The sequence below is a fragment of the Rhinolophus sinicus genome, linkage group LG15, assembly GCF_036562045.2.
Source record: "Rhinolophus sinicus isolate RSC01 linkage group LG15, ASM3656204v1, whole genome shotgun sequence".
Classification (NCBI taxonomy): domain Eukaryota; kingdom Metazoa; phylum Chordata; class Mammalia; order Chiroptera; family Rhinolophidae; genus Rhinolophus; species Rhinolophus sinicus.
In genome coordinates this window covers 23597495-23622510 of record NC_133764.1, presented here as the reverse complement: position 1 = coordinate 23622510, position 25016 = coordinate 23597495, and the positions used below count along the sequence as shown (strand labels likewise).

Genomic DNA, 25016 nt, shown 5'->3' with positions numbered 1-25016 from the left:
AGGACCAATCGATTGGTTTACCTGCTAGGCGTTGCTGGGCGCTGATTGGCTCTGGCTTAGGAAATGTGGGGAGAAGGGAAACCCCGGCTACGGGAAGCGCTTGAAGAGGACTGGGGCGGGAGCGGAAGGTCGTCTGCACCAGGTACTAGAAGCCGAAAGGCGCTGTCCCGCCTCAGGGTGCTCAGTGACAGCCGGTGGCCGGGCGGGGCCCGCGGGCGGGAGGGTGTCCTCACTGCCATAGGTTTTAAGTCACTTTCCAACCTGGCGTCCTCCCGCCTTCTCTATTGACTCCGTCGTTAAAACTCATTCGTTTCTTTACCGCTCTTTCCGTCTCCGTTTTGAAGCAATCGTTTTCAAACAAATTATTTGCAAGCGGCCCTGCTGTGCTGAAAGCGGGGGTAGAGGGTCTAGGTTCCTGAACACCTCTCTATACCAGAGAACTCTGGGTTCTGCCTCCAAGCACATTCCTGTTCTATCAGGTTGCCCATAATATACCAACACGGTGGTCTTGGAACCTTTCCTCACCTGGTCGCCAGTTCTTCAGCTAGCAAGGAAGACAAATTAGACTAATAAGATTCGGAAAAAACGAAAACAAATCTCAGCAACAACAAAAACGCGTTACGTAATGCCATGCCATTTGAGAAAACAAGCGGTCAACAAAAATAATACTCAGTTCTCTGGAAGTGAAATTAATTAAAAATGCAGAGGAGATGCCAGCACACTTAGGTAGCAGGTTTAAGGAAGTAAAGGGGCTCTGGAAAATGCCTAGCTGTACTGATATAAATAATCCAAACGTCAAGTGGTGAAGTGCAGGCTTCTGCTGTCCCCAGCAGGGTTAGGACTGTCCCAGCTCCCATCCCCCTCCCCGGTGGGCTCCTGGGCTTTGCTGCCTGCCCTCTAAATGGGGTAAGTGGCGCCTGGAGCTGTGATGGCAAACGATGCCATCCTCACAGTCACACACAACCTCCCTGAGGTCATGTCGCACTTGTAGATAATTTAAAATAAAAAAGTTAAAAACCACCTGTAATCTCAGCACCCTGATGCTTTTGCTGTATTTTCCTTCAGAATTTTTTCTTTATATACACAACTACACACCAAATGTAGGATGTACTATAATTTAGCGGTTAACTCTGATATTAGCTGTTTGGATTGTTTTTAATTTTTTAGTTTTCATAATAATGCTATGAGGGTGATGCTAAATAAATTCTTTGAGAATTTGATTATTTCAGTAGTAGTGGAGTTAGTTCATTCTTAGAAGTAGAATTACTGGAGTCAAAAATATGAAGGTTGGGCCGGCCAGGTGGCTCAGGCAATTAGAGCTCCATGCTCCTAACTCCGAAGGCTGCCGGTTCGATTCCCACATGGGCCAGTGGGCTCTCAATCACAAGGTTGCCAGTTCAATTCCTCGAGTCCTGCAAGGGATGGTGGGCTGTGCCTCCTGCAACTAGAAAACAGCACCTGGACCTGGAGTTGAGCTGCGCCCTCCACAACTAAGACTGAAAGGACAACAACTTGAAGCTGAACGGCACCCTCCACAACTAAGATTGAAAGAACAACAACTTGACTTGGAAAAGAGGCCTGGAAGTACACACTGTTCCCCAATAAAGTCCTACTCCCCTTCCCCAATAAAAAAATAAATAAAAATATGATGGTTAAGCTTCTTGGTACATACTGCCATAGGACCAATAAGATATATATATGATGCCAAAAATGTATACATTTTAAGAAAAGAAAAACTATTAAAATTGTAATACTCAATATATACCAATAACAAAAGATGAATACCAATCATGTTTGACCTCTGCAATTACAAGAGGTGCTCAAAGTGGTTACCATCAGCCTCCAGACATTTCTGATTACGGCGAACTACTGCTTGAGCAACGTTGATCAAAGTGTCCACTGGTATACATTTTTTTGGCACCCCCAGTATATATCTCCCAGTCAAGTTGACATATAAAATTAGCCATCACAGGAGTGAATTACTGATCCATGCTGTAACACATATGAAGCTTGAAAACATTATGCTAAGTGAAAGAAGACAATCACAAAGGACCACATATTTATGAGTCAATTTATATGAAATGTCCAGAAGAGGCAAATCTATAGAGACAGAAAGTAGAGTAATGGTTGTCTAGGGTAGGAAGACGGTAGCACTTGCAGGTAACTAAGGGGGGGCAGAGTTTCTTTTGGGGGTAATGGAAATGTTATAAATTTGCCCTGGTGGTGGTTGCACAACTCTGTGAATATAATCAAAGCCATTGAATTGTACACTTCAAATGGATGAATTGTATGGTAAATGAATTATATCTTGATAGAGCTACTAAAAAAATAGCAGTCACTCATTTTAGTCAAAGAGGGGATGTGTTTGGTATTTTATGGGGTAGCAGCACCGTGACCCTGTTTTTGTCTGTGCTTGGACATAACTATGAAGTGCCTATTTTGTCTCATTTTATCATGGCCTCAACAACTTTATCTGTGGTCGGTATTCTGTGATTGTTAATGTCCATCAGGAGAAGAAAATGACGGGCAGTCAGTGTCAGACCAGTTTGTAGCAACACTGAGGTCTGTGAACCTCAAATCAGTTCTGGATGTCGGGGTCTGCTTCTCTTCTTCTTCCTCCATGGACACTGGGAACGTCAGCAGCCTCCTGGGGGGCCCACACTTGGAGAATCCACAGAAGCTCCTGATGATGTGATACTGGGCTCCTGTGCCTGGCATACCCACCCCAAGCACCAAGTCTTTAGTGCCCTTTTTAAAAATTGGCCCCTGAGCAGGTGTAGAAGCCACTGCATGGAAAGCATTTGTTGCCAGGCCTGTGCTCAGGGCACTCCAGGAGTTAAATGGGTGACTTGTGGTAAAGTGTTTACTGGGGTAGCCCGCCTGCCCCTCATTGGCATCCCAGACATATCTGTTCCCACAGGGGCAGGGGCAGTGCTCAAGACTGGCAGGGGGACAACAGAGGCCACCTAGGATGGGGCCTCTGGGGGGTGGTACCACAGCTGGGACAAGGTACAGGTTACGCAAGCCATGTGGCGAGTGGCAAACTGGTCAGAGGGGACCAGAAACTAGGGCCTCACTCATGACCTACCACTTTGATTTTTATAAGCCCTTTGTCCATGAACCCAGGCTGCCAACACACATGCAGAAGAGAGTTGAGCTTGCAGTGTGCTGGCCCTGGGCCAGGCACTGGAGGTGGGAGAGCGGGGTGGGGGTGATGAACAGGGTACCTTCAGGCTCTCTGGGGGCTCTAGGTCCCCTGAAAGCGACAGTCAAGGACACAGATGAGGACAGCGTGGGGAGAAGTGCCGTGACTGAGGGCAGTGCTAGAGGTGGTGGGGACAGTGAGGTGGGGGGTGCCACGCACGGGTAAGAGGAGAGGGCATCAGCTTCTGCACCAAGCCTGGCTTCCCCAGAATGCAGAGCAGCTGGGCAGTGCCCACTGGGATTACCTCCCAGGATTGCGCACCACACCTGTCCTGTGCTGAACATGGCCCGAAGCCCACACAGCTCATCTCAGTGGCCCGCTGGTGTGGTTTGAAATGTACGGTGTAATTTATTTGTGTCTACATAATACAGGTAGGTGACTGAAAAGAGAAAGAATGCTGTAAGACTTAGGACAAAAACAGCGTCCTTGTCCCACGTGTCCCACCCCCTCCTTCCAGAGGCAGCTACTTTCAAATTGTGCTGCAGTTTTGGGAGTATTTATGTCCATATCTTTCAGTCATATGCTACTATTATTACGTATCAAGTTTTTAACTTTAGACGTCGTTCATTTCCTACTTTAATGAGGATTTAGCCTTTATTTCCCCTACGCTCTCCATATTATTTTATTACGATTCCTAATTAAGTTAATATGCAATGTTTCCATTATTATGACCATGTAAATGTTGTTCACAGCAGAACCTATTTTGTGAAATACTTTGTTTTCCCTGTAGTTAATAGTTCATACATTTGATGTCATATGTAAGACTCTTTCCCAAACCCTTTGTTATCCCATGTTTTTCTTCTAGAATTTTATAGTTTTACCTCTTTACATTTAGGTCCATGATCCATTTTGAATTAATGTTTCTACATAGTGTAAAGTTATGGTTGAAGTTCTTTTGAGGGGCACAATTGTTGAAAATCAATTGACCGTAGAGTGTAGATCTCTCTTCTGTTTCTGGGTACCTACTGTTAATTCTTTCCCGACCTGACCACCAGAGCTGGAAAACACCCTTTGGTCATGCCCGCAATCTCCTCTGGCCCCTTTTCCCCTACAGACATCCTGGGGCTCTCCGACCTCCTGCTCCTGTTTGGACTGGCAGCTGCCTAGTGCTGCTGCCATGTAACTCACCCAAGAGCATCTCTGCCCCCTCATTTCGGGATTCCCCCAACTCTCTCTTATGACAGATCCCCTTTTTCTGTGACCCACAACTTCCTCAGTCTTAGCTCATTTCCTTGTGTCTGTTGTGGAGCACGCTTGTTGGCAGTTTCCTGGAAGGTGAATTTCTGAGGCCTCAAACATCTCATGATATCTTTTTTCTACCCTCATAATTGATTTTTTCCCATGGATATGTAATTCTGTTGGAGATCATTTTCCCTCCAAAGTTTGGAGTTGTCTTCTTTTGTATTCTTCCAGTGTGCTGTAGCAATTCCTAGTCCCTAGTGTGTAACTACTTTTTTTTTTTTGCAGAAAGTTTTAGGATCTTCTTTTAATCTGTAAGTGTTATTAAAATTGCCAGTGCTGTGCCTTCTGTGGAATTTCTCATCCATTGTGTGGGTATGTGGTCTGAGTTCCTTCAACCTGTCAATTCAAACTCTTTCATTATGGGGGTTAAAAAAATAGTTCTAATAATTTCCTCCCCATCCTTTTCTCTTCCTAGAACTACTAATATGAAGTTAATCATCTAAGTTTGTTATATTTAAAAAAAAATCTATTTTGTAACTCTCCTTTCTTTCACCTTGTAAGAGAGTTTTCTCAGCCGTAGCCTCCAATTCTCCCTGTTCTAGGCTCCCAGGGGGCAGAAGTGGGGACAGAGATCACCCTGGGTGTGTGTATGGGGTGGGGGTTGTTATTGCTTTGTACACGGCTCAGTGTGATGTTCCCAACCTCACCCCAGTTAATCCAGGCTGTGGAATTCTTCCAGTTCATGTGGATGGCTAATCATTCAATGTAGCAGGAGTCTTGCCAAGCTGGGCTTTAGGGAAAATCTCTCCTGGTGGCCCCCGCAGTGGCCCCTCAGATGCCCTCATTCTGCCAGGTCTGCTGGACGTGTTTGGATTCACATTCTTTCCCAACAACAGCTTGGCACAGCTGCTGCTCAATGACTGCAATGAGAAGCTAAAGCACTTCTGGCTCACTGCCTGAGGGGCCTGCTGCATTTCCTTTAGGCCCCCCCACCCCACGTTTCCCCAGCATCTGCCCAGCAGCTTCCTTTCTTCTTTGGATGCTGTTCGTGTCCTAGCTGTTGCTGGGGGGCCAGCCAGGGGGTATCATGTTGACCCTTAGGCCACAAGATTTCTCCTCCTGTCCCCCTAGGATTATGTTGTTGAGAACCTGGAGGAGGTGTTTGTTAATTACTAATAATAGTGACAATAGTAATTGTTAATTGCTAATAATAGTAAACAGAACTCTTTGGATCTGACAGAAGGGACCTCCATTAGCACCAGCTCCTTTATGGATGGAGCAGAGCACAGGGAACAGGAAGGAGGTTGTTGGAGTGAGCTGAACGCCGGAAGTTGGTCTTTGAACTTTCTTAGGGGCTTTAGTGACTGTCCTAAGCTTTCTCTGCCCTTCTGTCTTCCTGTCTGTCTGTTTACTAATATCCAATTTGTCTGCCTCTTGGGATCACTACCGTGTGTCCCCTGAAATAAGACTGGGTCTTATATTAATTTTTGCTCCAAAAGACGCGTTAGGGCTTATGTTCAGGACGTGTCATCCTGAAAAATCATGCTAGGGCTTATTTTCCAGTTAGGTCAGGAAAACACGGCATGACACTAGTCATTAATCTATTGCCATGGCGGCTACAGTATGGGGCTCATGTATGGGGGTGGGGTGGGTTTAACCTTCTCATCTCGTGGAGAACTGCCCATTCCAGTCCCACAAATGCTGTGTCCCTTCAAGGGGTCGAGCAGCATTGCCCATCTTCAGACACTCATCCTTGGTGCACCAGCAGCCACCCTGGATAAGGAGAAGGGGCAGGCTGCCAGAGTCCAGCCGCGTGATTCACTATGCGCTCCTTTGCCTCGACTGGTACCTCATCTCTCTCCCCCCCCACCCCGAACTGAGGCTTGGCTGATGTTAAGGAGGCATGACTGGGTCCTGTGCTGCCAGGATAGTCACCTGTGAGACTCTGGGACGAGGCAAAGCATGGTGGATCCAGGGAGGGCTTGGTCCTGGGCACCAGTGCAACCCCCCGGCTCCTCTTTCTGGTGCCCTACCAGCCCCTCTTCACTGGACAAGTTTCTGCCCCAGGAGCTACACCCAGCGTCTTCGTGCTGCCCATCACAATTCTGCTCAACTTGCTGAACAACCGTGTCATTTACTCCTTCAAGGGCACTATTCTAGATTCCAAGTTGCAGAGCCCTTCACTGGGGGAGAACTGATTTCCCCTGCCTGCCTGGACATTGGGTAGCGGGGAGCAGTTGTAGCCATCCCTGGAAGTTGGGGGCCATCCAGAGTGGAGGGAGAGGCATCTTCACTGTGCGGAATGTGTATGGGAGGAATTCCAGGGATTGTCTCACCAACCCCTGTTCAGGAAGCAGGGCCTGCTGGGTTTGGATGCAGGTGAGAAGTAGCATTCCTGGAAAGTAAGTGGACCCTCCCCAGTTCCCCACACAACTCATAGGACAGGTCAGAAGGGGGCAGTGGAGATGCCCATAGTGTGTGAATGACGACTGGTCTCAGAATGAAGCACAGAAATTCCCGTGTGCTGTTCACTGTTCTGGGCCACATGGACCCTGGACAAACATTGGCCCACCTTGGGCCTCCCCAGGGAAGCTCAGATATCCGAGGCAATTCCAGTTTAAACCTGCTGAGGCAGACAAGCACCCTTGAGAATTATTAGGCCAGTCTGGACTATTCCCAGGTTGGGAATGGCAGCCGCAGAGTGGGACTGCGCTGTGTTCTCTGGCGCCAGGGCCCAGGACGCTTCAGCACCACGGGCTGGACAGCGCCATGGGGTTGGCGGCAGGTGCCATATAGGGATAACTGTCCTCACCTCACAGCCAGAACTTCTCAAGGGGGTGTGGGTTCCGGGGTGGGCCTTGAGCCTGTGGGGTCCAGGTACCCTTGTCCTAGTGCGGCCCGGAGGTTGACCCGACAAAGAAGGGGAGGCATTTAGAGACTGCGCAATTTGTGGCTCTGGGAGGGCAAGCGCACGAGCGCACGTAGGAGGAAGAATACTTCACAGTTTGGGATCCCTTCTGGGGCCGGGATGAGGCCATAGGTAACGCCCCATCTCCTGAGTCTGGCTGCTCAAGGCCGGTCACAACCCGCCTGTCGGGACTTATCTCTGACCAGTCCTCGTCCCAAGACTCCAGGACTCAGAACCTCCTGGGTTGGGTCTGCCCAGCTCGGGGGAGCGGGGACGCTCATTGTGGGCCCCACTTCCTTGGTGTGGAGGTCACTGGGCAGGTCACTGCACTGGTCTGTGCCCTGCTCGGTTTCCCCACCTCCACCCCAAGGAAAGGCACCAGATGGACTTCTCCCCACGGCCCCAGCACCCACTCAGTGCCGGGAACCCAGTAAAAGCAGCTCCATAATTATATGTGGGGACCAGTTACTTCTTTCTTTCCTCATTGAGGATGCCTGGGCTGGAAAGCAGGGCGAGAGCTCAGGTTCCTGCGCTAGGCAAGGCTGGTGGCGCTGCAAGGCGCGTGTCACATGACCCAGCCGCCCGCGCCAATCTGAATTAGCGAGAGTGGGAACTGACATTGGCTGGGTGCCGGCACGGAAGCCACGCTTTCTTGCCTCGCGTACACTATAGCGATGGGCTGCAGGCCCAGAGAGGGACTGAGAATCGCCCTAAGCCACATAGGTAGGCAGGGGCTCAGGGAAGTGTGGGGCTGTGTTCGTCTGTGGTGCTTCTCTGCTCCCAGCTGGAGCTGTGAGAAGGGATGGACACAGTCAACTGAGGGCTCTGAAAGTAAAGTGAAATAAAGGAGAAATGACTGGGGGAGGAGGGAGAGACAGAGACAGAAATAATCTCAAAAGGTGCAGGCAAACCAGACTTCCTTCAGTTGCCTGAGCCAGTGTCCTGGACTGAGATGGAAGGCCCATCTGCTGGGCCCTGATCTGAAAAGCGTAGGTGTTTCTCCAGGCCATAGGTTGTTTGAAGGTTGTTTTTTGGTGCTGGTTTTAGAACTTAACCTTGATGAGGAAGAATAATAGTGTATTCAAACCTTTACAGTAATGCTGGCACCACTGCAGGGGCAGGTTGCTAATAGCACTAGTAATAACACCTTTATTTTTCTCCTTTTTCTGTTTGAAGCTGAAATGATTAACAGCCGGTTCCTGGTCAACTCGGAAGCACACCCAGGGCCTGCACACGGCTGCCCTCGCCACCAAGCATGGCAGAGTGGAGAATATCAGACTGTCCAACAAGGAGGGTAAAGGAGGGAGACTTGGCTGAATTTTCTTTCTTTATAGAAATAAAAGTTCTCTGGGCTGAGGACAGTATACCTGAAATGTACGAATGCCATAAAAAGGCAGGACTGGTAGCAGTCAAATAATAGTAATATTTGTGCAGTGCTTAATAGTTTACAGCAATGTCCGTACTCCTCACTGTATTTCTCAAACTGAAACACTGCCGCTCAGCTCCAGCCTCAGTCTGTGAGGAATCACTACAGGTGCTTTCATCCTGTTTCGATCCGGAATGAAAATAATGCTCACCTTTATACGAGCTACCTCAGCACTGTCATGAAGATGAAATGAGCTCCACAAGGGTTGAACACTATTACTATCTAGCTCCTCCCTGAAAAATCAAATCCACTGACCACCAATGTCAGTTGGTGACATGACTGAGCGGAGTGCGGAGACCCACTCAATCCTCCAGGTCTCCAGCCGTGTGGGGGGCCAGTAGCCGAGGTGCTGTACACACCTGCTCACGTGAATCCCCTGTGCTTTCAGCGTGGGCAGGAATTGCCAGCACTGCCGGAACTCACATGGAGGTTTCTGAAGGGCAGAAAGGGCCAGGCCCTTGCTATGAATGTTCAAGAACTCTTTCGTGGCACTGAGAGGGGCTGCTTTCAGAGCCCGGTGAGGAAAGAGTGAGGATAGAAAATACACAATGGAAGCACTTTTAACAAAGCTGCTAAATTATTGACATTATGAAGGCTGAGGCATGAGGAAAACATTCCTTTTCTTAACTAGCCTGGGAACTAAACTTTTGAACTTTCCAGTCCTATGTCAATGCCTGGGCATTTATTTACCTGTGGATAACTCTGATTACCCCCAAAGGACTCGGGACATGCCCATCCTTCAAACCACCTGGCATCTATCATCCAGAGCACCTAATATCTGACTAATGACCATCCTGGACCAACCTGAGGGCTAAGAATGCAGGACGGATTATTCTCAAGGATGTGACTTTTACTATAAGAACTCAACTTTTTTTTCTTTTTGGGAACACTTCTGGGTTTTTGCTTAACTGTGTTTCCAGTTTGCCAACTCCAAGACCCTTCATCATTTATTTCTAGCAAAGCCTCCAGACTTTGAATTCATTTGACACTGGCAAGGTGCATGACACCCAGCAGATATTAAAGAGAGCCTGGCTGGGTGGTTGGGGTGACAGCCCACAACTAACGTGAGCTGGGAGGAGCCCCCAGCAGCAGCAAGGTGACCCAGGCCAAAGGCAACCTCCCACCGAGGCCCAGCTCAGGGGAACGGACAGCTCTGGCCAAGCCCAGGGAGACACCCAGAGCCATGCCTGGAGAAGGCTCCTGTCAGCAGGGTGCGCCCCTCACCCCCTAAACCACCCTCTGCCTCCCGCCCCTACTTTTCTTGTCCTGAAAGATGCCTTCAGGCTGCTCTATACTATCACCCCTGAGGACATGTGGTCCCACGCCTGGTGCTCAGGCCTAAGGAAGCTGCTGCTCCCTCATGAAGCCTTGGTTCTTGACTCCCTGCCCCAGCCCAAGTCCCCTCTCCTCTTTCCTTTCAACTTATTCTATTTGAAACCCATTTCTAGGTTGGTTTGTTTGAAGTCAACCAACCCACCTTTGCTGTCCATCGGCTTTTTAGTTTTTGCAGTGACAGCTGATCCTATTTTTTTCTCCACAGGATGGGTTTCGGGATTGTACTGCTCTGAAAGAAACACAAAGTTCAGGAGCACATCACCTCCATTTTAGTGACAAGGCTGCACCTCCCCTCTGAGCCCGCATCTAGGTGGGAGCATGTGCAGGAGTAAGGGGTGTGGAGATGGATGTGGAAGAATATCAACGATCAAAATCCAGGCCACTATAAGGGAAAGCATAAGATCAAACTGAGACTGGCAGAAGACAGGTCAAAGGAGGCAGAGCTGCTGTCTTCCCAAAGGGAAAGAAGGGGTCACAGGTCCTAACTCCAAAGCCTACTAGGGTAGACGATGTTAAAACTTAAGGCTTGAGAAGAATCCTCTTTGGCTTAAACCCTGCCTTCTAGACCCACTGTCTGCAGTGTTATCTCCTTCATGGCTCTTCTGGGTGGATTCTCTGCCTTCCAGGCCCGCTCGGGTGGTAACATCGTCCCCATGGTTCACATGAAATTGGCTCTCTGCTTGGGCCCCGTGACTGTGCTGGGTCTGTGGCTGTGTGTGTGTGTGTGTGTGTGTGTGTGTGTGTATCTGTGTGTGTGTGTGAGGTGGGGGCACTCCTGAGGCAAGAATGGGGGCATTCTGGCCCACTGAACCGGAGAGGCAGCCATGCCCTTTGAAACTGTTGTGTCCTGAGGGCCCTTGTACTCGGGGCTGCAGTGGGAGTGGCAGCCCTAAGGATCTCTGAATAGCTGTCAGGGTCACTCTTCTATCGTCTAGAAGAACACTGCCTGGCTTCTGCTGAGACGGCTGACCCACACTAAGCTGATCAAGTGGTCCCTTGGCCACACCACTAGTGTTCTCAGTTTTTGCAAAGTGGTTAGGCTGAGAGTCCTTTACGTCCTGCTTCCTTTTTGCTTAGCAGTTTTAGTTTCTGCTTCCCTTTTAACAATTCTGTCTTTAAGTCATTTCTCTGTTCTTGCATTTCAGTATAAGCAGTCACGAGGAGCCAAGCCACACCTTCAACACGTTGCTTAGCAATCTCTTCAGCTGAACGTCCAGTTTCATCACTTGCAAGATCTACCTTCCACAAAACACTGGAACACAAACACAAGTCAGCCAAGATCTTTGCCACTGTACAACAAGGATCGCCTTTGTGGACATGAGAACATCCAAACCTGAATTGTTATAAGAGTTTATCTGAGCTAAACTGACAAGGTGAGAGAGAGAGGCACAGGTCCCCAGTATTAGTGATACATTCTCAGGGAAGAGAACAGGCCTAGCTGAGGCATGAGAGCGGGGCAGAGGATGCAGAGGGAGAAGGAGAGAGAGAGAAAGGAGGAGAGAGTGAGGGCAAGAGTGCTAGAAGGCCAGAGAGCTCAAGGGCCAGAGAGAGAGAGAGAGAGAGAGAGAGAGAGCCCTTGTCCCTGAGGATTTATAGTTTGCTGGGTGGGGTGAGGGAGTTACTTACTGATTTGGTGGGAAAAGTGATGCATGCTCTTGCCGGGAAGCAAGATCTCAATGCTCAGGAGAAAGACAGTTTTGCAGTTCCTTTTGTACATTTAGAATTAAGGAGGGAACATAAGAAAGATGACGTGGAGGTGGGAGAAAGCAAGGTAAGGATAGTTAACAAGATTATGTGCTCCCTTGAGGGTGGTTACCCCTCTGTGGAGTCTGAAAGAAGAGAATTACTTCTGGCATTACAAAGGTATGTTAACCTAGATGCACAAAAACAGTGGACAGGGCTTGCTAAAGGCAAAGAGAAACCTTTTTATAGGGGTGTCACTGCCCACCATGACCTGCCCAGTTAGGAATTTTATGATCAGATCACCCTTTGAGGTTACTTTCAGTCACTGAGCTTGTACATACCCCCTTTTTTGTCCACACCTTTTCTCCAGTTTCCAGTAATGTGTTCCTCATTTCCATTTGAGACCTCATCAGAATGGCCTTTACCATCCGTATTTCTACCAACCTTCTGTTCAGGATTACCCATGTATTCTCTAAGACAATTGAGGCTTTCTCCATAGCTCTCCTCTCCTGAGCTCTCCCCAGAATCACTTTGTAAGGTCCATTTACAGCAACAAAGACTTTTTGTAGCATGTATCTCAAAATTCTTCTGGCCTCTCCCCATTACCCAGTTCCAAAGCCTCTTTCACATTTTTAGCCATTTGTTACAGCAGCGCCTCACTCCGGGTATCAGTTTCTTTCTTAGTCCACTTGGGCTGCTATAACAAAAACATCATCGAATGGGTGGCTTACACAACAAACATTTATGTCTCACAGCCCTGGAGGGTGGGAAGTCCAAGATCAAGGAGCTGGCAGGTTCAGTGTCTGGTCAGAGTCTGCCCCCAGTGCACCACTGGCTGCCTTCTCACTGTATCCTCACAGGGAAGGAGGGTAGGAGAGTGCCCGCGGGGGTCTCTTTAATAAGGGCTCCACCCTCTGACCGAATCACTTCCCAAAGGCTCCTCCTCTTAATACAGTCACATTGGGAATTAGGATTTCAACAGATGAATTTGGGGGCGGGGGGCACAAACATCCAGTCCATAGCAGCCTCCCTCCCAGCACTTGGTATTGCCAGTGTTTTTAATTTTAGCCATTCTAGTATATGTGTGTTAGGTAGAAGTTAGAAAATGTAGGAGGAGGGGGGTGGGAGGGGGTCCCATAGTGCCTACAGAAAAAGCCCATAACTAGCTTTGATTAACTGCCTCCAGTCACGTATCTGTTTTTACAACAACAGGGGACAAGAGGTGGTCTGGAGCAAGATAAGGATCTGAGTCAATAGACCTCCACCCATCTTAGGAGGTTACGCCCTTCCATGGAAGAGCATGCATCACTTTTCCCGACAAATCAGTAAGTAACTCCCTCACCCCACCCAGCAAACTATAAATCCTCGGGGACAAGGGCTCTCTTTCTCTGGCCCTTGAGCTCTTTGGCCTTCCAGCACTCTTGCCCTCACTCTCTCCTCCTTTCTCTCTCTCTCTCCTCCCTCTGCCCCTCTGCCCTGCTCTCATGCCTCAGCTAGGCCTGTTCTCTTCCCTGAGAATGTATCACTAATACCGGTGACCTAGGCTTCTCTCTCTCTCTCTTTCTCTCTCTCTTTCTCTTTCTCTTCCCCCCTCTCCCCAACCTTGGCTAGGCCCATTCTTTTCCCCGAGAATGTTATCACTAATACTGGGAGCCTGTGCCTCTCTCTCTCACCTTGGCTAGGCCTGTTCTCTTCCCTGAGAACGTATCACTAATAAACTGTGCTTGCATGTTAATCAGCTTGCTGACCTTTGATTCTTCACTGTGTTGGCAAAAAGACCCGAGACTCCCGTAACATGTGCAGTGGTATCATATTGTGATTTTGATTTCCATCTGGAATCATTTTCCTTTTGCCTGAATAACTTTCTTGGGAAGATCTGCTGGTGAAGAATTCTTATGGCTTCTGTTTGTCTCAAAGGTCTTTATTTTGTCTTTAGTTTTAAAAGATGGGGAAGGAAACTTGGGGTCCCTGAGCAGAGTTCCTATGCATCTCTGCCATGTGGGAGCTGGAGATGAGTTAAGAGGTTTGTCCAAAGCCTTGGCTCCACTCCTACTCCACATGGGACCCTTAGAGGCCTCTTGGAGAATCTGGTTCCTGATTCCTTTGATCTCTGCCCTATGTGGATTTGCAAGTGGGAGAAGGTATGAGAAAAGAAAAGTGTGGGGTTGTGGGTGGTAAGGTGAATCTATTCATGAAACAATGGTGACCTTTACTGTCTACTCTCCCGATAGTTGTGGGACGGTGGATAATGCAATTATTCTCTATCCCTCTTGTTTGGAAGTTCTCCTTGAAGTCTAACTGTAGGTCAAACTGTGATTGTCTAGAGCTGGAGAAAATGTCATTTCACGACTATAAAATAGCATGTGGAGAGTTGGAAACCAATTACTTGAGTCCACTCCACCAGAACCTCAGGCCTCCTTTATTTGACTCCCACCAGCAACCTCACGCACCTGAACATCTGAACCACCAGAGGAGAAATGGAAGAGAGCAGATGAGAACATAGCAATAGGTCCCCTAAACCCCATCGTAGACACATCGTAGACCTGGGTCCCCCATGGCCTAGGGACGGATGGAGGTGTTAGAGTGGCAGATATAAAGGTGAGATTTGGCAAGGCAGTACAGAAAGCCCAATGTCCTCAACCCCCAGCCTCTGATAGGTCAACATGTAACCTATGTGGGTTGGTTAGATTGATTGTCTGCCCCGTCATTGCATCAGGGGAAGGTGCAGGGCAGTGGCGCATGCCCTAGTTAGTAACCCAAAAGCTCCCAAAGTGTGGTTGAACTTTCATCAGGCTAATGTGGGTGGCCAGCTTCCAGCTGGATCTCCACTCCTCGGGGCTGCCAGGAAGAGTGGGGCAATGGGCACTAGGGAACTGCCCCTAGGCAGCCAGCTGCATTTGGAGCCCTTGCGGGCGTGGGCCTTGCTTTCATGGAGCCTATGGTCGCCTGCTTCCACACAGCACTCTTTCCCACTGCTTGGCCATGTTCACAGTGAGGGCCAGCACCTGGACTTACTCATGCCTGCACGGGGAGACAGCCTTGTCTCCCAAGCAAGGTCTGTACGAGCGTGGCTACACCAAGGCCAAGCTCAACCTGAAGCGCCCTCTGGCGGTGCTGGGCACTGGCCCAGGCGTCTCCGTGCATCTCCAGGCTTTGGAGTTGGCCCCAGGCTCCGCTCACCTGGAATGCGCTGGACAGCGCCTGCCAGGTGTCAGAGCTCTGATAACCATTCCACCTCTATCATTATCTTGCCTCTCTCCAGGTCTGGCTCTGTGCCTCAGGCTGACGCTAAGGAGACATGAGGCAACCTTAGACAGCTGCTAGGACGGGCACGGTGGGGGACCAGGGAGAGCTAGGGGGCCGCCATGAGCGGCTGCATCAGTGTGGACCTCCCCTTGCTGGGCCTGGAGTCATACCTGTCTTCCTCCTCGGAACTAGCCACTGTCCAGAGGAGTTGGACTGGGCTTCCCTAGCTTCTTAGAGTTCCCCAACCTCATTGCCATCACAGCTGAGCCACCTCCCTTCCTGGAAATTGGAGCAGCAGGGGTGTGGCTATCCATGGAAGCTGGCGGTCTCCCAGAGTAGAGGGAGGGCTATGTTTACTGCATGGAATATGTATGGGTGGAATTCCAAGAATTTTTTCTTTTTTCTGGAGTCACCATCTCTGGACCTGAAGCTAGGGGAGTCAGCGTGGTTTGGATGTGGGTGGGGTGTGGTTGAGCCCAGAAAATTGTGGAGACTCTCCGTGGCTTCAGCCTCCAAACACAAGTCACAAGAAAAGTCTGGAGTAGGCACTGGTGATGTCCATAGTGGGCAAATTTCTACTGGTGCCAGACAGGGCATGGGATTCAAGAATGGCCTGACAAGTCACTGACCTCTGGCCTATCCAGATAAGTATGGACCTTCTGGGATTCTTCTGGTTCAAACCAGCATTGTCACAACCATTGAGCAAAACAAGGAACGCTGTAGATTATTGGGTCAGTGTGGATGCATCTTGGATTTTGGCCTGGGTCCTGGTTGGAGGTTGGAGGCAGGGGCAGCTGCATGCCAGGGCAGGTAGGCAGCCAAAGGAGCCAGTGCTGCTTCAGCACAGAGGACTAGAGAGTGTCCTCTGGACAGTCTGGTAAAGCTAGAGGAGGGATGGCTAGTTGCCTGATGCCCAACCCCACCCAGCACAGCTCACAGGCTGACAGCAGAACCTTTTCAGAGAATCCTGAGCTCCCGTACCCTGGCTTTGAGGGACTTGGAGCCTAGGACCTGCGCTCATGGCATTGGGACCAGAGCTCCAGGAGAGTTACAGAAATGTTGAGATATCATGTAAATAACTTTTTGTAGCACTTTATACATCGTCTCCGCTCTGCCTCACAACAGCTCAGGAAAGTAGGCCTAAATGTCCACTCTAATAAATGAGGGAGCTCAGAGCGGGTAACCAATCTCTCCAAGTCACACAGCCAGGGAGAGGTTTGAGCTAAGACTCAAATGGCGGCCTTGGTTGTAGCAGATTCATCCCACAGATGACAGTCTGGGGGCCCCTTACAGTGGTGGGATCCTGAGGGTTGATGAGCCAACACAAAGGGAGAGGCATTTAGGGTGAGGGTGACATAGTCCAAAGAGGGCACTGCTCATGTAGGGTGGGAGCCCTGATTAGACTGGCCCATGCTCAGGGATTCAAGGAAGAGCAGAGCTCCCAATAAAACGTTACTTTGGCTATTCCTAAAGCCTGAGTTGGCATTCAAGGCCCATCACAGTTCCCCTACCTGGATTCATTAGGCCAGGATCCCCACCTTTGGACCAGAAGTCTCTTCCATGGGTAATCTGTCCCACTCAGGGCTGGGATTAGGGTGAGGCAAGGGAAGAACCTAGGGTGCAAAATGTAAGAAGGCAGCTCCCTCTCGGACTCGTGCAAGTGCAGGCTAGCACGACACTACCTTAAGACTGAGTCTCTTCCCTCTCACCTCTCCCTCTGCCTTCACTCTAAGCCTGAAGCTTCCAGGCAGGCAGAGACAGCCTCTGCTAATCTCCAGGTGTCCCCAGCCCAGTATCTGGGCAGTTGGAGCTAAATGAACGTTTGTCAGTGGCCAAGCCTCATCTTTCTCTTCTGTGAGAAAAATGGCCTAAGCTGGGAAGGGCACGTGTGTTTCACGTGATCTAACCCATTCTAGTTCGGCTAGTATTTGGACTTCTCATTTGCTAGAGGTAAACAAACGAGATGTGTGGGAAGAACCCAATGTGGGTCCAAGATTCAAAAAGTCCAAGCCAGAAGGTAAATGACATTTACATGCGGGGCAACAGAACTGAAGAGCAACGATGACTTGCTTGAAGTCACATGGCCGCGTAGGGATAGGGACAGGGATAGGGCTCCACGACAAGTTCTAGTGACCTAATTTGATGCAGCTACGGGATGCACATCGAGTGTATCGACTTTCTCCTCATCAGGCCTGGAACAATGAGCAGGATCAGTCTATTGCTTTTGACTGCCAGTTAGTGCTGCGCGCTGATTGGTCCTGGTTAAAGAAGCGGAAGAAAAGGCGCATGTGCGGGGAGTGGAGGCGAGGCCCGTGAGAGATCATGGCGTCGCTCAATTGTAGCACCGTGGTCTGCGTGATATGCTTGGAAAAGCCCAATTACCGCTGCCCCACCTGCCGCGTGCCCTAGTGAGTGCCGGGGATCATGGGGGGGGGGGGAGCGGGGGTTGCGGGAGGGTCCTCGCGGCTTTCGGGACTGACGCAGCCTGTGGGTTCTGTTGTTACAGCTGCTCCGTGACCTGTTTCCGGAACCACAAAGGTAAGGTCCCCGCGTCCCAGCCTCAGCCCTGGGCCCTCTCCTCGTGCGGCGCAGCCCACGTGTCCCGCCGCGGTCTCGGGGACGTGGATCCCTCAGGCCGCGCTCCCTCCGGCCTTGCGCCCGAGCCTGTCAGATCCCCTGGGGGGACCTCTGCCTGTGAATGCTTCTTCGGGTTTTGAACAGTCAAAAACCTTTCTTCTGCTCTGCCTTCTACGTACCGTCCCTTTTGTCTTCTTTAAAAATAGTCGACCGATATTCCCAGAAAAGTCTACCCTAGCTGTTTCTTCATCTTAGTGTTCCGACGCAGCCCCTCACCGTTTGGCAGAAGGTTAACAAAACCATTTTAAAGAAAAATGTCCTGTTAGAAACAATGAGGTAGATCTGTTTACAATAAGGAGCAATGCGCTTGGCTGTTAATGTTGTCAAGCGTACTTTTTATTTTATTTATTTTTTTATTAGGGAACAGTGTTTCTCCAGGGCCCATCAGCTCCAAGTCGTTGTCCTTCAATCTAGTTGTGGGGGGGCGCAGCTCAGCTCCGAGTCCAGTCCCCATTTTCAGTCTTAGTTGCAGGGGGCGCAGCCCAGCATCCCATGCGGGAATTGAACCCACAACCTTGTTCAGAGCTCACGCTCTATAACCAACTGAGCCATCCAGCTGCCCCTCAAGTGTACATTTTATTAATAACTTTCCAGTCTGGTGCCTCTTCTCAACCCTCAGCGCCCTTTCCCACAACCTCTTAATTGGTTGACTCTTAAAGTGCCTTGCTGGTTGTTTGCCTCTCCTTCCATCCCCTCCAGTCTCTGGTTCACAACACCTCCAACCCCACGCGCTTTTTTTCTAACATCTCTGGAGCATTTCAAAAAGAAACCTTTCAACTAAAGATAGGAAAGAGCTAGAACTGGACATCGGGTTGAGGAGCTGGGAACGAAACACTTCCCTCTTATCCTGCAGCCCAATGAGGGCCCTCTAAGAACCCCTAGAGTAAGCGCCAGTGAGCTCTTGGCTGTATGGCTGCTGCTTCTGCCTCGGTGAATTGTCTGAAATGTAAATTTGAGCAATTCACTCCCTTGTTGAAAACTCCGGTCTCCCTGGCAAAGGAAGTCAGTGGTTCTTAACCGGGATATTGCTCTCCCTAGGGAGATAGGTTTTCACAATGTGTTTGTTTATAGTAGCTGAGGAGGAGTTGTGGTACTTTTGGTTATTGGCATTCTAATATTCTGTGGTGTGAGGCTGTCTTACACCATTAAAGACCTTTCCACCCTGAACATAGTAGTACCCTTGCTGAGAGATACCTGTCTTGGGAAGAAAGGTGAACTTGCTGTGTATGGCATTGTTTTGTTCCTGCTTTCTCCACTTGGGCCCCAGACGCCTGCCAGCCCTTCCCTGCCAATCAGCTGGCAGTTGCTCATCACCGCCTCCTTGCACCCAACCTGGTTTCAAGGGTCCTGTCCAGCCATAGACCTTTCCCTGTGCCAGGGATGCTCGTTCTGCTAGGCAATGCTTCCCCCTCCAGGACTCTTTTTGGGCGTGTCTCCAGGCCCTCTCAGGTGACTTAGGTCAGCAAACCCTTCACATCCATCTCTCTCGCTGTCATCCATAAGACTAAACCCCTTTGAAGTGGGCCTGATGACTTTCATCTGTGTATTCCCAGGGAGCATGTGGTACATGCACATTTGGTATCAAACTGCTGAGAAGATAGTTTGATGCTAATTGAAGTCATTGCGCCACTGAATCCTTAATGAAAGCCCTGTGAGATTAGGCAGACCAGGAAGGATGGGGACAGGTCCTAGGGGCCCGTGAGGCCTTTTGCCAGGTTCAGCATTGCTTTTTTTTTTGTTATACTGTCCCTTGATTTGATCTCTCACTTCCTCTACATCCAGTTCCACCCCCACCCACACCCCTTACTCCTGCACATGCTCCCACCTAGATGCGGGCTCAGAGGGGAGGTGCAGCCTTGTCACTAAAATGGAGGTGATGTGCTCCTGAACTTTGTGTTTCTTTCAGAGCAGTGCAATCCCAAAACCCATCCTGTGGAGAAGAAAATAGGATCAGCTGTTACTGCAAAAACTAAAAAGCCGATGGAAAGCAAAGGTGGGTTGGTTGACTTCAAACAAACCAACCTAGAAATGGGTTTCAAATAGAATAAGTTGAAAGGAAAGAGGAGAGGGGACTTGGGCTGGGGCAGGGAGTCAAGAACCAAGGCTTCATGAGGGAGCAGCAGCTTCCTTAGGCCTGAGCACCAGATGTGGGACCACATGTCCTCAGGGGTGATAGTATAGAGCAGCCTGAAGGCATCATTCAGGACAAGAAAAGTAGGGGCGGGAGGCAGAGGGTGGTTTAGGGGGTGAGGGGCGCACCCTGCTGGCAGGAGCCTTCTCCAGTCATGGCTCTGGGTCTCTCCCTGGTCCTGGCCAGAGCTGTCCGTTCCCCTGAGCTGGGCCTCGGTGGGAGGTTGCCTTTGGCCTGGGTCACCTTGCTGCTGCTGGGGGCTCCTGCCAGCTCACGTTAGTAGTGGGCTGTCACCCCAGCCACCCAGCCAGCCTTTCATACCTCCTGGGGGTCATGCACTTTGCCAGGCTCTGAAAGCAGCTCCTCCTGGTGCCACCAAACAGGTCTTACTCCTAGTAAGGGGATAGCCCCTTTCTGCTCTTTGAGAAACTTCTTTGTTGAGTTCAGACAATGCCAGCAATTTCTGCTTGTACTGAAAGCGTAGGGAGTTCATGTTAGCAGGTTTTTATAGAGCACACCTAGTGTATTGGCCGATCAAAGAGCTGGAGCCATGGTGAGGGAGGTGGGGCAATAAGAATTGGCAAAATCAGGCTCCAAGCCCAAAAACCACAGGGCAACATACAGAGTAAGTGTGTGAACACTAGATTGCATGTGTTAAAGTAATCTGTGTTGTTCTTTCACTTCCCTTTCCTGAAAGAGGAATGTTGGTATAGTCACAAATTCCAGAGAAGAAAGAGGTTATTTTTGTTTATTTTATCTATACCTACTTGCATACCTGTTGCTGTCACCTGTGTGCACATTTTAGCTATTGGAGTAGTTAAAATCTGGCACCTGGGCTCGCTTTATAGTCATAAGCAGTTGATTGCGTTATATACTCCTCAGATGATGACGACGACTCGATAGCTGATTTTCTCAATAGTGATGAGGAAGAGGACAGAGTTTCTTTGCAGAATTTGAAGAATTTAGGTAAGTCCGTGCTGTGCTTATTCTTTGTCAGCCATTGAGATACATTCAATCTTTTGTATAGAATATGATTTTTTTGTAAGTTTATTGGGGTGACAGTTGTTAGTAAAGTTACATAGATTTCAGGTATACAATTCTGTATTACATCATCTATATATCACATTGCGTGTTCAACACCCAGAGTCAGTTCTCCTTCCATCACCATATATTTGATCCCCCTTACCCTCATCTCCCCACCCCCCTTACCCTCTGGTAACCACTAAACTATTGTCTGTGTCTATGAGTTTTTGTTTCTCATTTGTTTCTCTTGTTCTTTTGTTGGTTTTGGTTAATATACCACATATCAGTGAAATCATATGGTTCTCTGCTTTTTCTGTCTGACTTACTTTGCTTAGCATTATACTCGCAAGATCCATGTTGTCACAAATGGTCCTATTTCATCTTTTCTTACCGCCGAATAGTATTCCATCGTGTATATATACCACAACTTCTTTATCCATTCATCTATTGAAGGACATTTTGGCTATTTCCATGTCTTAGCCACCGTAAATAAAGCTGCAATGAACATTGGAGCACACGTGTCTTTATGGATAAATGTTTTCAGATTTTTTGGGTAGATACCCAGGAGAGGGATTGCTGGGTCATATGGTAATTCTATTCATAAATTTTTTTTGGTTTTTTTTAAGATTTTATTGGGGAAGGGGAATGGGACTTTGTTGGGGAACAGTGTGTACTTCCAGGACTTTTTTTTCCAAGTCAAGTTGTTGTCCTTTCAATCTTAGTTGTGGAGGGTGCCGTTCAGCTTCAAGTTGTTATCCTTTCAGTCTTAGTTGTGGAGGGCGCAGCTCAGCTTCAGCTCCAGGTCCAGTTGCCATTGTTAGTTGCAGGGGGCACAGCTCACCATCCCTTGTGGGAGTCGAACCGGCAACCTTGTGGTTGAGCGGACACATTCCAACCAACTGAGCCATCCGGGAGGCAGCTCAGCTCAAGGTGCCGTGTTCAATCTTAGTTGCAGGGGGCGGAGCCCACCATCCCTTGCAGGACTGGAGGAATTGAACTGGCAACCTTGTGGTTGAGAGCCCACTGGCCCATGTGGGAATCGAACCTTCAGCGTTTGGAGTTAGGAGCATGGAGTTCTAACCACCTGAGCCACCGGGCCGGCCCTGTTCGTAATTTTTTGAGGAACTTCCACATTGCCTTCCATAGCGGCGGCACCAGTCTGCATTCCCACCAACAGTGTATGGGGGAGAATGTGATTTTTAAAGTTATTCAATACTTGAATATGGCATGCAGAGCCCTTCCTCTGGCCACATGGTTTCATAAAGAACACCTCAGCCTGCCTACGGGGCCGTTCTCTTGGCCTGGAATCATACTAGCTTTGTGGGTTGGCAAAATTCTCCTTCGAGGCTTGGTTTGAGTTTCTGTTCCTCCTTTAAACTTCTCACCTTTTGACTCTGTAAGAATTAGACCCTTTTTCAGCCTCCCATGGTGCCTTGTAATATACCACTCACCAGATTTTATGGTAATTTGTCTCCCTCACCAATTTGTAGGGGAGGGACCTGTATTTATTCCCATGTTCCTAGTGCTCAGTTCATGGTCCAGGCATTAATGCAGACTGGGTAATCCCTGGATATAGTTTTAGAGGGATTCAGATGTTAATAATACCTAGCATTTTTGTAGGACTGCTCAGTCAGGCCCAATAGCAGTTCTGTTACCTATATAATTAATGGGCCAGGGTAGTTCCTAAAGGTGGGCATTATTTTCATTCCCATTTCACAGTCAGCATGACAGGTGGTGCTTTGCGCCCAGTCCCACAGCAATGATTAGATTGAGGTTAGAGCTGAGTTGGGACAGGTGTGAACAGTTCTGTAAACTGGAAAGTATCATATAGATGTGAGTGTCAGGTGACTGCCACCTGTCCTGCTTTGTGCTGGAGCATCATTTAGAGTATTTGGTATAACTGTCCTCCCTACTGAGAACCTTCACGTCTGTAAAGAAAGAAAACGTGGCAACAGGCTAATGCTGTTCTCTGTATGTGTGCTAGTAAAATACTTGTTCTTAGCTGAAATGGCATAAAGTTAAAATATTTACAAAGACACCAAGAACAGGAGTGTGATAGCATTTAACTTGGAAATCATTTGATATGCGGATCTCACCCTGCTTATGTGAAGCATTGGGGTTAATTTGTGGGTTTAAAGGTTAAGTGGATGCAGCATCCTTCATATTGATTGTATTTGAAACATTTAGCTTTCAACCATCTCCATCTCTCTGCATTTGAACTCAGATTGTCTTTCTTTTTTGGTTAATGTTTAAGGGGAGTCTGCAGCTCTAAGAAGCTTACTGCTTAACCCGCATCTCCGACAGCTGATGGTCAGCCTGGATCAGGGGGACAACAAGGCCAAGCTCATGAGAGCCTGCATGCAGGAGCCCCTGTTTGTGGAGTTTGCTGACTGCTGCTTAAAGATTGTGGAACCATCTCAGAATGAGGAGTTTTAAGATGGATTATGTTGCTGCTTGATCAGGCATGTGTTTGACTCTCAGAACGTGCCTGTCGTTCTCCAGGAGACCAGCTGGTTGGGGCCCTAAGCAAGGGCGGTGATTTTTCAGGATGCAGACCAGCTGCTGGAGGGTAGGCCACGCGAGGCTTCACCTCCATCGCCGTGGGGCTCGGTGTTAGGCAGACGGGGGTACTCGAGGTGGCAAATGCTTTATGGAGAGAAACTTGACATTCAAATGGTTGTTTTTAAGTTATTTATTTTTGGTAGTGAAGGTAGATACCATAAATGATATAAGTTATCAAGTTTCACACCCACTGGAGTTAAAACTTGTGCAGTGTTACTAGTTATTAAATAAAACCAAGATACGGTGGTTCTGTGGTACATTGCACTGTTCATCATCCTTGGTTCGATATCTAATTGTTTGAAATTAAATAAATCAACATATTAAATAGTAAAGTTTTGTTCCTTTTTAAGGAACTAAATGCAAAATTTCCCCCAGCCAAAATCTTAGCTGATTTCAAGCTGACTTCCCGTTCCCTTTGTGGGGAAATGGTGGGGGTCGCCCCACTGTAGTGGTGGACAGGCCTCAATCCTGTTTGATTAGAGTTGGATCAGCGAAGGTAGTTAAAATGTGAACTTCTTGGTGGCCCTGATGTTTCTTAACCCTGGTTTGGTAACAACTAACCCTGACACCTGTGAGTGCTTGAGATGAGATTGGAGCCCCGGGCCCACTGGTGGATTCGCGGCTACAGCCCTGGTTTTCAGGCAGGCGGGAGCCATTGCTCTCTCACGCAGACCTGGAGTCTTGGAGCCGCTGTGGGAATAGTTTGGCAGCTGTGTGTTGATTAAATATCATTGGCAAGGTAGCTGGCAGGAAAAGGCCTTGTGGAAACAAAGGCGCCATGGGTCATCCAGCCAGGGTAAGGATGGAAGGTGAGAAGAGATCACACGTGGCCCAGTCTGTGTCTTTCCAGCAGAATCTGATTAAAGCCAGTAACACTGTAGGACGAAGGTTCAGGGCAGATGTCAGCATAGCGCAGTGGAGACTTTCTGCAGTGAAATTTTATCGAGCCCTAGGGAGAGAGAGAGGCAGTTAAGCTGAGTTCCCAGGAGAGCCAGGGCCTAAAGGTACCTCCCAGAGCGAGTGCTAGGAATACAGGGAGGTGGGGCCAGGTGAGGACTGGCAGCATCACGGCAGTAGCAGGATTGAATTAATCAACATTTTTTTCTCCTTATTCTAAAACATTGGCAAAGTCCAAAGTAGTATTAAAATATAAAAGTTTACATCCATTCTGTGTGAGACAGACGAGGAAATACCCCACTTAGGAGTATCGCCTGTCAGTCTTGTGACTGCTTAAAGCTGGCAGATCAAACATTTACATTTCTGTTTATACTCGGGCTAGCCTGCGTGTGGTCATGGCAGATTTTACCCAGATCATGGCCTATAGTAACTCCTCTGGTATGGAAATTCAATATTTCCTTCTACCTTGTCAGTCACTCAATCCTTGAGTATTAGCCTGTTTTATATGCTGGCTGACTTTTTCCCTGGCGCCCATAACATTAAAACAGCACTGAGACTATTGACTCCCCTGCTTGTCATTTCCACAGCTGGAAATGGAGATAAACCAAGTGACACAATTTGAGGAAAACATGGTGTTAAATCCAGTGCCATTGGAGGGGATAAGCGGTCATCACAACCCAAATTTTTTGAAAGTAGGACTAATTAAAAGGAGATGCTAGAACATTTAGAAGCAGTTTTTAAAAAGTGAGAAAGGGCTCTGGAAAATTCTTATTTGTAATGA

General features: G+C 48.7%; 2 protein-coding genes across 2 annotated transcripts in view; one reads left to right on the top strand and one right to left on the bottom strand.

Moving 5' to 3' along the window:
• The first annotated feature begins 72 nt into the window (after window positions 1–72).
• On the top strand, window positions 73–23584 carry ZNHIT3 (zinc finger HIT-type containing 3). Its single transcript, XM_074320942.1, has 9 exons — window positions 73–142; window positions 8488–8589; window positions 11202–11429; window positions 12952–13064; window positions 17176–17393; window positions 17492–17523; window positions 19529–19615; window positions 20636–20719; window positions 23031–23584. The coding sequence occupies exons 5-9, from the start codon at window positions 17308–17310 to the stop codon at window positions 23210–23212; spliced, it is 471 nt and encodes a 156-aa protein (XP_074177043.1). The 5' UTR covers window positions 73–142; window positions 8488–8589; window positions 11202–11429; window positions 12952–13064; window positions 17176–17307; the 3' UTR covers window positions 23213–23584.
• Window positions 23454–25016, bottom strand: part of MYO19 (myosin XIX) — a 31778-nt gene continuing 30215 nt past the window's right edge. The window contains exon 26 of the mRNA XM_074320932.1: window positions 23454–24287. Coding sequence (XP_074177033.1) covers window positions 24159–24287 — 129 coding nt within the window. The 3' untranslated portion in view covers window positions 23454–24158. The remainder of the gene's footprint in view (window positions 24288–25016) is intronic.